Below are 14,447 nucleotides of genomic sequence, written 5' to 3' on the forward strand. Positions count from 1 at the left end.
GACTTAGGAAGGTGGGTAACTTGTCCAGGTCCATGTGGTTGGTCAGTGACATGACCAGGCCTCAAACTGGAGCTTCTAGTTTCAAATCCATTGTGTTTTCTACTATTCTACACTAATTTTGTGGGTTTTTTTAAATATCCTAGTGATAATAAAAGACAGTTCCTTCATTTTGGTTTTTAATGCAGTAGAGAAGTCTTATATATGCTGATCTAGAAATTGACCTCATAGGAATTTTACGTGCTCTTATCTGCCTAGACTGTGTGGTAAATGAATGGAATAGAAAGATTTCAAGGTTAAAGTTAACTGCTAAAATAGATATCAGTTGTTAAATTAGTTTGGTTCATATTTATGCACATTTTGTTTTCTTATAGGAAATCTGTATTGCAAAGCACAGTGAAAAATTCCAGCAACGCCTTCGCAGTGAAGATGAATACAGGACACATCATTCAGTACAACTAGTGAGTTTGGGTACTTTGGTGATTGGATGTGAACTATTTAATGGTTTAAAGCTATATATTCGAATTAATTCAATTTCTTGAAAACTGATTTTGTTAAACCATTTTACTTCTTCCCTACTTCCCCAACACACTTCTAATATTTTCCACACTTAGAGTGTGAATGTGGATGTTTTGATAATTCTATTTTGGGGGAAGACATGTGGTTTAATTAGTACGTTTTAATTAGTACTCATTTTACAGATGGAATACAGATATACAATTGCTCTGTACCTAAAAATTGTTAGTGGATTGCCTGGGACACTGAAAAGTTAAGGGACCTGACCTCAGGTCTTGCTGACTAAGGCAAGCTCTGTCTACTACTTTATTATCTCTGCCCTTGAAAATAGCAGCCTTTATAAATACAGAGCTCTTAATTAATTCCATACTACTGGCTTAACATATAAAGAGCAGAAATACTATAGTTGAAAAGATGAATGATAACCCTCTCTTTTAAATTCATTCCAAATTAGCAACCACCCACAAAACTTTTTGTGGTTTCAACTTTTACCTAGAGGCTATAAGAGAACAAAATGAAATTAATTTAGCATTCTGTTTATCTTACCCGATTAAAACTGCTCATCTCTATGTTTGGGACTTTTTTGTAAGGTTTCCATCAGAGCCAGTTTTATAGTAGATGAAGTAGTTTGGAGTGTTGTTTTAGGGGTAACCAAAAGGTTCTCCCTTTTATTTTCTCTTTTCTTCCCTATATTCTCTTCCTTGTCCCCAACCCCCCCCCAAATCAGGTCATTTGTGATTAAAATTCTATAACTAATTTCAGGCTTTTGATTTAAGGTTCTGTCCCTTATTACAGTGAGTCTTATCAATCTTTTATGCATCCCTGTAACTAAGACATGTATGTGCTAGTCAGTCAGTGAGGAAGCATTTATTAAACTTTAAGATGTGTATGTGCTAGTCAGTCAGTGAGGAAGCATTTATTAAACTTAAGTACCAGGCACTGGGGGCAGCTAGGTGGCGCAGTGGATAGAGCACCGGCTCTGGATTCAGGAGGACCTGAGTTCAAATTTGGCCTCAGACACATAACACTTACTAGCTTTATGATTCTGGGCAAGTCACTTAACCCCATTGCCTAGCCAAAAAAAAATGTACCAGGCATTGAATTAAGTACTGGGTATACAAACAAAGGGAAAAAAAGTCCCTGCTCTCAAGGACTCACAGTCTAATGAGAGAGACAGTAAATATGTACAAACAAGCTGTAAACTAGATACATAAATAGTAAGTAATTAACAGAGAAAAGGCACTAGAGAAATTGGGGAGAGCTTTCTGTAGAAGAAGGGATTTTAGCTGAGATTTGAAAGAATTCAGGAGAGGCAGTAGGCGGAGATAAGGAGAGAGGCATGGAGAGCAGCCAGAAAAAATGCTGGGAGCTGAGAGATGGATTGTCTTGTATACAGAAGAGAAAGGAGGTCAGTGTCACTTGATCAAAGAGTATTTGGGATGAGGGTTACAAGGTATAAAAATACTGAAAGGGTAGTGAGGGGGGAGTGGCTAGGATATGAAGGACGTTGAATACCAGAGAGAGTTTACTTAGTAGGGGGTAACATGGTCTTAATGCTTTAGGAAAATCATTTCGGTGTCTGAATGGTGAATGGACCTGAGTGGAGAGAGACTTGTGGCAGACAGACTAACCAGCAAGTTATTGCATTAGTCCAGGTATGAGGTGATGAGGGCTTGCACCAGGGTGATGACAGTATCAGATGAGAGAAGGGAGCACCTTCAAGAGATGTTGCAAAGGTGAAATCAGAAGATTTTGGCAACATATTGAATATGGGGGTGGGGGAGAAGATAGCAAAGTATACAGAATCTAACCTATGTTGCAAGCCTAGGAACTGGGAGGATGGTATTGCCCTCCACAGTAACAGGGAAGTTCAGAAGAGAGGGGAAGGCTTGTGGGAAAAGATAATGAATTTAGTTTTGAACATGTTGAGTTTAAGGTGTCTACTGTACATCCAGTTCAAGAGGTCTGAAAGGCAGTTGGAGATACAAGATTGAAGGTCAGTAGAAAGCTTAGAACAGAATAGGTAGATCTGAGAATCATCAGAGTAGAAATGGTAATCAGATTCATAGGAGGTAATGAGATCATCGATTGAAGTAATATGTAGAGAGAATAGGCCACAGGACAGAGCCCTGTGGGACACCCTTCCTGGGTCTGTGTGAGTTGGATGAATATCTGTCTAGCAAAGGAGACTAAGAAAGAGCAGTCACATAGGTAGGAGAAGAACCAGCAGAGAGTGGTGTCATGAAAATCTAGAGATGAGAGTCTCAAGGAAGAGAGGGTGATCAGTATTGTCAAAGGCTACAGAGAGGTCAAGAAGAATGAGGATTGAGAAAAGGGCATTGGATTTGGCAACTAAGAGATCATTAGTAACTTTGGAGAGAGCAGTTTTGGTGGAGAGGAAGTGGAGGTATCTATTACAGATGACCTTAGCCACAAAGGGCAGAAGAGATACAGGATAGTAGTTATGGGGATGAAAGGATTAAATGAGGGTTTTTTGAGGATGGGGAGACATGGGTATGTTGTAGGCAGTAGGGAATCTGCCAGTAGACAGGGAAGGATTGAAGAGAAGTGAGAGAGTAGGGATGACAGAAGTGGGGGGAGGGGGAAGCAAATGTGCAGATAGCAGATTAGCCTTGGCAAGAATTTTAGGGCCACCTTTTTGTGGGAGGCTAGTGAAGGAGGTCATGGCAGAAGGCCTGAGTGAGATGAGGTGGAGAAGAGGGAGCTCTTGGCCAGTGGCCTCAACTTTTTCTGTAAAATAGGAGGCAAGGTTGTTGACCAAGAGAGAGGGGGAGGGGGAGCGGGAGCTGTAAGAGGTTTGAGGAAGAATGAAAAAGAAGAGCTGCTGTGGAGAGTGGGATAGAAAGTTGATAAAGGTAGATGGAGGGAAGAGGGAGTTCTCAGCAACTGGCCTTCACTCTGGTCTCTGGTGGAAAGGTAATCATTTTTCCTTGCCAAGGCAAATCCCTTGATCCCATGCCCTCCTGACTTCTCCAACACATTGTCCCCACTATTATCTCCATTATCACTCTTATCAGCCCTTGCCTTCATTCAGTCTCCCTATCTATTGGTTCTTTCCCTTCTGACTGCTCCTTCTCATGTTCCCTTATCTGTTTAAAACAAACTTCATTTGACCTGACCATTCCTGCTAGTTAGCTGTCATCTCCCTTTCATGGTTAAATTCCTTGAGAAAGCAACCTACAATCTGTGCCTGCAAGTCTTTCTCTTTCATTCTGTTCTAAACCATCTACAGTCTGCCTTACATTCTTTCATTCAACTAAAATCAACCTCTAAAGTTATTAGTGACCTCTTAATTGCTAATTCTAATGGACTTTGCTCAGTTCTTTTCCTCCTTAACATCTTTTGTGGTAGACAACATCTATCACCTCCTTGTACCCTCTCCAATATGGGTTTTTGCAATGCTCTATCAGTCTAACCATGTTACTTCCCTAGTCAGTAATCTCTAGGTGTCTGGGTAAGTCTAGCATCAGATATAAATTTCTCTGTCATTTAAAGCTCTCTATAACCTGGCCCATTCCTACTTTGCCATCGTTCTTATACTTTACTTTTTGATCAAGTGACACTGACCTGTTTGCCCTTTCTCCTCATCTTGAGACTTTACTCTGTCAGATCACCCTCAGTCTGTTCTGTGTATACTGTATACCTAGTTATTTATTGTCTGTTCCATTATTAGAATGTACATTCCTTGAGGGCAGGAACAATTTTTTGCCTTTATTTATATCTCCAGTGTTTAGCACATACTTCAAACTTAATAGTGCTTGTTGGACTGACACATTGTGAAAGAAGGATTTGATTCAAAGAGACTGTAGAGAAAGCCTGAGATCAAAGGTACATAAATGGGATAGCAAAAACAAATTTTGCTTCACAGTTTTGCCTAGGCCCAGGCCTGCACAAATAATCTGAGTTGGTGATATGAATTCCTAATTCATAAAATGAATTCCTAAATGAAATAAAAAATTTGGAGTAGCCTTAGGAAACATATAAATGTGTATATGTACATGTTTTTTCCTCAAAATTTTGACAAATTATGTTTTATTTAAAAAAAGATTTCATTTGATGCCTTTTATTTCATTGATTTCCAGACATACCTCTCCCTTCTCATTAAATGAGCCTCTCCTTGTAGCAAAGATTTGACCTTGACCCATCAACCATGTATGACAGTGTATGAAACATTTCATAACTAATCTTTTCTCCAGAACAAGGGGGCAGGAACATTTTCTCAGTTCTTCTCTGGGCCATTATTCAGTTTTATTTTATTGTTCTTCCTATTTACATTGTTGTTTATATTTTCCTAGTTCTGTATACTTTATATCAGTTCATATACATCTTCTTATTCTCTGAGTTCTTCGTATTCATTGTTTCTTATGGCAGTATTCCATTACATTCATGTACCAAAATTTTTATAGCCATTTTCATGTAATGGGCATATTAATTGTTAATAATTTATAATTTTTCAGAAGCATTATAATACAAGATGTCCAAGTATTATATGAAACAATGCCTTTGGGTACACAATTTCCAAAAATCCCAACAACTTCATTATTTGCCTTTCCAAGAAGGACTTATGAACCATCCTTCCATTTAGTTGTAATTTCCTTTTCTCTTATGGTTTAATTTGTGGTGTGCATGCCATGATTGATATACTACAGTTCCTTCAGCAGTGCATCTACTTGTTGATCACAGAACAAGGATCTCACAATTAGAACAGCCGCAGTTAAGTTCACCTTAATAGCTGGCATAATAACTGTGCTAGTCTTAGTTTGCTCTGCTCCCTTTTTGGCCTCTTTCGTTGTCACTCTAGAAGTAGGATGGTGCCACACGGGACTCATGGCCCATGTGTATTGGTTTGTTTCATGAGTCACCAAAATTCTTGTGGATTACTACTACTAAAAAATTAAATTATCAGTAAGGGGCAAGGACTATGCTTATTTTCAGTAGCTTTAATAAATACTCTTTATCTTTATTCTTAGGAGGTACTTTTATGAACTGTATGATATAAGAAAGCTACATTTGAATACTTGTCACCTCAAAACTCACATTTAAGGTCCTTCACAAGTTGCCTTTAACCAGTTTTTCAGCCTTATTTCACAGTGGTCCTCTTCATTCATTGTATATTGCACGCAAAATAAGTATTCTTTGTTTTCCAGTAATTATCCTGTCCTCTCCTACCTCTTTATATTTGTTTTTGTCATTTCCCCATGCCTGGCATAGACACATACTACATACCCAATCGCTGCATGTTAAAACTCTTCTCACCTGCTCAGTCCAGTTTTGGTGCTGCCTTCTCCATGTAGCCTTACCTGATTATCCCCTTTCTGCACCCCCCCAAGAAGTTAATGACCCCCTCCCTCCTTGAATCTTTTATGATATTTTTTAACTTCTCACATATATTTATCATATTCCAACTGGTATTATAGATATGTATGAATGTTTCTCCCTCTGTTCCCCTTCCCCCCAGATACTAGATCATAAACTCCAAGAAGACAGGACTTGGTCATGTTTCATTTCTGTATCTTTAGCACGTAGCATAGTAGTTTACGAAGAGTGGCATTTAGGAAATGTTTATTGAATTGAATCTCCAGCCAAGTCCAGCAGCCCTCTTCAGCTTAACCTTTTTCTTTATCTGGTAGTCTGGCTGCAGAATCACCTACTTAACAGCTACCAAGGACACATTATCCCACCTCTCAAGAAAGTGTCTGTGGTAACTGTTACTTGTCCTTAGTGATTTCTAGACTATGTTTATGTATTTAATTTTCTAATATTTTCCACTGGGTCCTCAAGAGAAATCTGTATCCACATTTGTGGTATCCCCCCTTGGAGTCAGGGCCTTACCCTCTTCTATATCAGGTAACATGTTGGGGATCTCACATGAAACACAATAACTTTTCTGACAACCCTGTGACAGTACCATATACTTCTTTTTTGGTTTGGTTTGGTTTGGTTTGGTTTTTGTTGGGCAATGGGGGTTAAGTGACTTGTCCAGGGTCTCACAGCTAGTAAGTGTCATGTGTCTGAGGCCGGATTTGAACTCAGGTCTTCCTGAATCCAGGGCCAGTGCTCTATCCACTGTGCCACCTAACTGCCCCCATACCGTATACTTCTAATCGGTTCCAAGAATAACATGTTGAGAAATTTTTCTAAGGTAAATACAGAATTCTTGGTCAATTTATTTCTCTTTATTTCCAGAGTAGGTTGAATTAGATTAAGGTACATTCCAGTTGTAAATTCTATAACATGTAAGTGATCTATGAGTTCAACTTATAATCTTGATGTAAACATAATTCAACAGTATCTATATTTCATTTTCTCACATAATGTAAATAATTACAATAGTCCTTTTTGCTATCCCTTTAAAAGCAGTTCTGTTTTTCCATATGTTCCAATTAGGTTCAGTGGCACAGGAAAATATATGTATTTGTTAGCCTTAGGATATTTATTTTTTTTTGCTGCCTTAGTAACTAATCAACTGAATAACTATAAATTACTGCTCTAGATCTGACTGAAATATATAATGATGTTTTCTTTACTTCCACTCTCTCACTGCAGAAAGTTCTTTGATTTTTCCCATTCTGATTTAATCTAGTCCTATAACCTAAAATATTGATCCTTCTCCCAGAATTTTATGTATATTTTCTAGTATAATTTATTAGTTATCTACATGCATTTTAAGTATAAAGCAGGTCGTTTTTTTTAATGTGTACTAAATAAATTTATCATCTGTTTCAATCCCTGTTTTTAAAATCTCCCAGTTAGAACCACTTTTTTAAAAATGATTTTTAAAAATTAATAGCTTGTAACTCAGCTTTTGCTTTATTTTAGGTTCATTCTACAGATATACATTGATATCATTAATTTCACAAAAACACAACAGGGGAGGTGTAGCACATTAGGCACAGTGCCATGTTGTATAAATGGATAATCTGCCAAGTAGGATTTCAAGTGTAGTTTAGTTTAATATATGAAGGTTTTCATTTGTCCTCTTACTCCTGCCCTAGGCCCCTTATATTTGGGTTTTAAAAGTCCATTTCTATATCTTAGGCTCTCTTAGACTTGAAGTAATTATTAAAGGCAAATGTAGTTTTATTATCCATGACTGACAGATTATGAAATTGGCCAAATGTACTCTAGGATTTAAAACTTTGCCAAAAAAAAAAATCGTAGTGGCAGAAGCGGATTTTTTTTTCTATAATTCTTGCTTGGATAAAGCCATTAAGTAAGAATATAGTTGGGAGGACATAGAGGGAGATATAATCCTAGATTCAAGAGAGAGATGATACCTGAAAAGGGGTAGCAGAAAGGAGGAGAAGAAAAGAATGTTATTGAAGCACTGGGAGACTAATGTTGACCTTACCTTTGTCTCTATATGAACTTTTTATTTGCTCAATGAGGTTATTTAAATTGGCTTCTAGCAAACAGGAGGGGAAAAAAGAATCAAGAGTTGAGGTGTGAAGTACAAAGTTTTTTTCTAATGTATCATATGTCAAACTTTTTGTAGTTTTGTGTAGTGAGAAAATTGAATGTGCTCTACTGCCATGTAAATAAATGTTCTTATCGGGTGTCTACTTTTTTTATTTAATATTTTATCTTTTTCCCCAATTACATGTAAAAACAATTTTTAACATTCAATTTTTAAAATTTTTGAGTTCCAAATTCTCTCCCTCTCGCTCTCCTCCTCTTCCTTCCTCCCCCCCTCATTGAGAAAGCAAGCAATTTTATATAGGTTATACATGTGTAGTCATGCAAAACATATTTCTATGTTATTTATGTTGTGAAAGAAAGTGGGGGAAAAACAAAAAGAAAGTAAAGAAAAAGTATACTTCAGTCTGCATTCAGATTCCATCAGTTCTTTCTTTGGAGATGATAGCATTTTTCATCATGAGTCCTTTGGGATTATCTTGGATCATTGTATTGCTGAGAATAGCTAAGTCATTCACTGTTGATCATCATAAATATTGCTGTTACTGTATACAAAGTTCTGCTAGCTCTGCTCATTTCACTTTGCATTAGTTTATCTAAGTCTTAGCACAATAGCATTCCATCATAATCATATGCGACTTGTTCAGCCATTCCCCAGTTGATGGACATCTTCTCAGTTTTCAAGTCTTTGTCACCACTAAGAGAGCTGCTATAAATATTTTTTTTACATATGGATCCTTTTCCTTTTTGTTTCTTATCTCTTTGGCATATAGACATAGTAGTGGTATTACTTGGTCAGAGGGTATGCATGGTTTTATAGTCCTTTGGGCACACTTCCAAATTGCTCTACAGAATGATCGAATCAGTATATAGTTTCAACAATAGTGCATTAATGTCTCAAATTTCCCACATCTCCTCCAACATTTGTCATTTTCCTTTTCTGTCATATTAATCAATCTAATAGGTGTGGTGTGGTAGTTCAGAGTTGTTCTAATTTGCATTTCTCTAATCAGTAGTGAGTTGGAGCGTTTTTTCATATGCCTGTAGATAGCTTTGATTACTTCACCTGAAATCTACCTGTTCCTGTCCTTTTACCATTTATCAATTGAGGAATGACTATTTTTATAAACCTGATTCAGTTCTCTATATATTTGAGAAAGGAAGTCGTGTCTACTTTTTGAAAACAAAATGGTGTTGGGCTCAGATAATCAGGAAACTCTATACACATCATATGCCTTAGATTGCCTTTTAATTTTCACTCATTCTTTCAATAAGTTATTTATTCTTGTGTATAATAGTATGGGTAGATATTCGGATATAAAACGTGTTCCCACAACTTCGACAAGCTTGCAGTCGCATTGGGAAAGAAAGACATGAATGAAATATAAAATCAAAGTACAGACCAATATCATTAGTGTTTCAATTCAGCCAACATTAAGGGTTTACCTGTGCAGAGGCACTGTTAGTAGCTAGGACTACAAAGATAAAAGAGGGAAGAAGCAGAGTCTCTTGCTCTTTTCTGATCTACCTTCCATCTGGTGCATCAATTATTATAATTCAAGATGGACTATTATAAGTGCATGTGAGAGAGCCAGACAAAGTACTAGGAGAAATTTTAAGAGATGGGGCTATGGGGACAAGGAGGATTAGGAAAAGCTATGGAGTAGGTGGCCCTCAGATTGGATTATAAGGGAGCAGAATGATTTCAGGGGAGATCCAGGGTAAGTGCATGCTTAGAGGGTCAGTAGGTGGGCAGTATGAAAAAGGTTGGCAGCAGGTTTAGAACATAGGTCATGTGAAGGGGATAGTATGAGCTAAGGTAGGAAGGTTACTTGGAACCAAAATTTACAGGGGACTGAATGTGGGGGGAAAGGAGTTTAAACTTGATTCAGTAGGGAGTCACTGAAATTTTTTGAGCAAAGCAGTGTGATCAAAGCTGCATATTGGGAAGCTTATGCCTACCTTGTTAGGAAAGGCAAATTGGAGAGGGAGAGCCCAGCGATGAGGTCATGAGAGTATCTCAGATGAGAACCAACTGCATCAGGAGGGGAAAGAAGGGAGCAGATGTTAGCAATATTCAATCAGTAGTCTATATAGGACATGGCAGCTGAACCGAAGGGGAACAAAGGGGTCAAACACAACCCACAGTGCTTCCAAGTGCAGCCAGAACCATATTAAAATGTAAGTGGGAAATTACTAAACTAACAAATACAAATCACACAGATAATGTTAACGTTTAGTTTACAGGCACATCCTTATGTACATTTAATGGCTCACATATCTGTTTGAGTTTGACACCACTAATCTTGTCCTATCCACTTCTTTTTTTTACAAATAAAGAAGGCAGAAAGTCCCACAAGAGAGAAATGACCTATAGAAGTCTCAGAGCCAAGGCACAAACCTAAGCTTTCTGATTTCATATCCACTGTGCTTTCCATTGTACCCTGCTTGGGACTGTGCTGGAGTGAGAAGGACAGAAAAAAGGATGAGTCCAAGATATCTTACAGACTAGTGAGAAGAAAGCAGTGCCATCAGTTGAAAGAGAATTGTCTCAAATAGGGATGAATTTGGGAGAGAAAAATAATGAGCTCTGTTTTATATATGTCCTCAAGTTTGAAATGTCCTATAAGAGAGATGGTCATCCAGGACTGGGTATCAGGAGAGCAACCGTTCCATCCTAATTCCAGATTCAGTCAGCATGAAATTTTAAATGCTTGGGAAAAAAAATTCTTGAAAAATCATGTATTCTGGTACCACCCATTCATCTATTGGCTTATTATCAACTTGTAGTTGGCAGTATTATTTGCAAATATTTCAGTTTCTGTTATATCATCTGTGATAGTTAATCTGACGAAAACCTCATATGGCATGCTATTTATTTTTTAAAAGGTATTTGAGATGACTTACACTTGGATTGACAAATCATGTTGGTAATTTATCAAAACTGTATGCGTTTAGAAACTGTGTGAATTACTGACCTAATTTTTTTCTATAATTAAAAAGGGGACTTGGATTGGTAGAATATATTAGCTGAAAGCACTTAGCAATCACTTTGTGTGTAATCCCCATCTGATTGGTAGAATTTTTCCTCTGGTTTTGCTGTTAATTATAAACATGAATAGGTATGTGTCATAATTGATGTTTTGTGGTTCTTTATTAGAAGAGAGAAAAGTTACAAGATGAAGAAGAAAGGAAAAGTACCTGGGTTAGCCAAGAAAGACAGAAGACACTAGACAGACTTCGCACATTTAAGCAGGTAATATAAAAACACGTTCTTATAAGAAAGCAATGAAAATTGTATACATACTCCTAGGATTTCTACATACTTGGTTCTTTAAGTGTGGTTTAGAAAATTACAAGTGAAATTAAACTACCTAAATCATTTTTTGATTATTTTAATTGTAAATGTATAATCTTTTTCCTGCTTGTTTCTAGAGTTAATATTTATCTGACTATTACAATAAGGTCTTCAATCCTCTTGTTCCCACTTTTCCATTGTTCTACTTTGACCCTATTCAACAGGTCCAGCAGGAGGGCAAGAAAATGTCCTGATTGTTCTGATAAGCCTTACTTCCTTACAGTCCTGTTAGATGTGGAAGTTAGTGTACATCCAAGTGCCAGGTTTTGCTGGTTGATTTTGGTATGTACCAGTGGGTAGGGCTGCAGAGATACTTATTTTATACATCTTTTTTAGCTACACTAATACATAGAGGAATGGCTGTGTCAGTGTTTGAAACATCTGTCTATGAAGATAACTAAAAGCCTAATACTTAGTTATCAATTTTAAACATCCTTGAGCCTTAGTGAAATCTATGTTATAGGACCACGTTATAAGTGAAATTGTCTTCTAATAAAGTCTTTTTAGTAGTTGAGGGACTGAAACCTCTTAATGATTTCCTAGAGTCCAGGGGTGGGGAACCTGTGGCCTGGAGGCCGCAGGTTCCCCACCTCTATGACCTAGACTATCGCCTCATAGAGGTTTGTACTCTATAACAAATAAAATCATATAAAAAGATTCCAATATAGTTAGTCCTTTGAAAATACAAAATAGTAACCTGTTTGTGTAGCATGGATCCAGAAAATTGTAATGTAATCAGAGCTCTTTAACTGCATTCTTTTCTTTTAAAAAAAATGCTCCTCCATTTTCAAGTTATTGTTATATGAAGAGTATGTTAATGGGACTTAAAATAATTATATGTTCTCTGTGGGCTGATATAAGTGAACACATTTTGCTTCTGTGTTTTACTCTTTATGTTTTCATATTTTTGTTAAGTTTTAAATGGGTAATTATTTAAGAAGGAAATTTGGGTAACCAAACTGAAGTAAGCAAAATTTCACTGTGATTTTTGGTAAAGTGAGGCCTTACTGAAAAAGTTAATAGTGGCACACCTTAGTAAGATGTATCAGATTCTGGTTGCCTGGGTTTAGTGTGATGAAGTCTGCTGTATGTCATACAACTTTTGTTCTGGTTGTCTCAAGAGCAACAAAGAACATTTTGCAGGAAAATGATAATATCAAAATTAAAAATTATGTAACAAAAGTTATCTGCAAACATTTTTTGTTTTACATGATTTAACCAGTTTAATGTTTTCCCTTTAGCGGTATCCCGGACAAGTCATACTTAAGTCAACACGACTTCGACTAGCTCATGCAAAGAGAAAAAGTGTTGCAAGCCCAGTGTCCAGTGTAGATCAGCCTCAGTCCCTACCAGTAACCCTAAGGACAGAAGAGAAAACTGAAGAGGAGGAACAAGGAAAAGAGGTGCTTCAGTCTTTGCAAACCAAGGAACCCCAGAGACTGGCACAGCTTGAAGAGCCTTCATTAACACAACTTGAAGCCGCTTCATTACCTCCCAGTGGTGTTACCTCTGAACTGCCTCATGTTACACCTCTTCCACTTCTTACTGATAATGACCTGACACCAGGTACTGTTACTGTTGTCCCACTCCCACCACCTCTTCCTCCAACTCCTCCTCCACCGCCCCCACCACCACCACCACCACCACCACCCCCTCTACCTACTACTAAGGATGGTCCCACAGAGTCTCTGGAGAAAGGCCTTTCTAAAGTGGAGGGTGAAGAGAAGAGAATCCCTAAGTCTGCCAGTGCCCCCTCAGCACATTTCTTTGACAGCAGTCAGCTGGTCAGTGCCAGGAAGAAGCTTAAAAAAACTGCTGAAGGTTTACAACGGAGAAGAGGTAATTTTCAATAAAAGTACAGTTAAACTTTTATTTAAAGTGAGATATGCCTGTTGCACTTTTGTTTCATAGTTCCTCATAAAGGTTTAAAAAAAATTATGTCAGATTTCATGAAATTTAGAAATTGCTTATTGCCATTAACGGTTCTCCATTTTTCTCCTCTTTTTATGAAAGGAATTGGTGATTCTTGGGTAGTTTGGGAGTGAGAAATAGTTATTTTAGTAAAAGAAAGATACAAAGTCTGAGCATCATCATTAGAGGAAGAAATGTTACTTAGGATAAGTTTGGCAAGAACTGACAATAGGAATAGTAACTAGAGAAATAATGGATTTTTACAAATGAGTTGTAATATCTTAAGTCAACCAATAGCAGATATTTTTTGAAATGTTTATAGTGTGTTAAGTCCCATTGGACAGGTACAAATATATAAGAAGCTTACACCATTTGAGAAGATGTGGTAAGAAATCTAGATTAGACCTAAGCATGTAAATTATCTGAGTGAAAGAATATTAGTCACTAAACTGAACCAAAAGTAAGTATTATGTGTTCAGTTCTGTAACCAGTCTAGATATGGGGATATTTCAGGCTTAGAAAGCAGTTTGACACGTCTTTATTTACCTCACTTTCCCTTTCTGCAAAATAAAGAAGTTTCATTAGATCACATATAGATTTGACACCTGGCTTACATGAGGCCATTGTTCTCAGCATTTACCATTTTTAGAAATGCTCATTTTTCTCTTAGATGTCCCTTAGCCATAGTTGCAAAGTATGGCTAGAATGCCAACCACACTCATGGGAAAAATTGAGAGGGACATTTTAAAAATAGCTTTAATCAGATTAACCTTTAGCTGCAGTAAATCTGTACTTTAATTTTAAAGGATGAATTTTTCTCTAAGTAGTCAGTCCTTTGGTTAAAGGTAGAGAGAATGTGGTTCTTTATAGCTGAAGAACTTAAGTTATAGGTAGCAATTGTGTTTTACCTGTTAGGGACAAAAATGACAACCTGTAAAAAGAGGAATTTTTAGGCAGTTATAAAAAGAAGTTATTATCAGTGGTACAATGAAAAGGACACTGCTCTTAAAATCAGACCTGAATTAGAGTCCTAGGTTTTACTTCACTTGGGCAAGTCGTTTAACTTCTCTGGACTTCAGTTTTCTTATCTGTAAAAGGGAGATAATACTATTTATACTATCCATCTTAGCTTAGAGCTTTCTTGAGAAAAAAGTTTTTGTAAACTTTAGAGAACCTTTTAAGAAGGTGAACTTTTGTCTCAGGAACGTTTTGGACGCTATTAGGACAG

At 37.1% G+C, this 14,447-nt stretch overlaps 1 protein-coding gene across 3 annotated transcripts in view; it reads left to right on the forward strand.

The window, feature by feature from the left end:
- JMY (junction mediating and regulatory protein, p53 cofactor) overlaps positions 1-14,447 on the forward strand; it is a 107,269-nt gene that overhangs the window by 83,734 nt on the left and 9,088 nt on the right. For all 3 annotated transcript variants that reach the window (XM_020998380.2, XM_020998379.2, XM_020998381.2), the window contains exons 7-9: positions 372-458; positions 11,111-11,206; positions 12,550-13,147. In XM_020998380.2, the coding sequence (XP_020854039.1) occupies positions 372-458; positions 11,111-11,206; positions 12,550-13,147 (781 nt within the window). The remainder of the gene's footprint in view (positions 1-371; positions 459-11,110; positions 11,207-12,549; positions 13,148-14,447) is intronic.

Source organism: Phascolarctos cinereus, unplaced genomic scaffold (assembly GCF_003287225.1).
Source record: "Phascolarctos cinereus isolate Bilbo 61053 unplaced genomic scaffold, phaCin_HiC Scaffold_4;HRSCAF=312, whole genome shotgun sequence".
NCBI classification, from domain to species: domain Eukaryota; kingdom Metazoa; phylum Chordata; class Mammalia; order Diprotodontia; family Phascolarctidae; genus Phascolarctos; species Phascolarctos cinereus.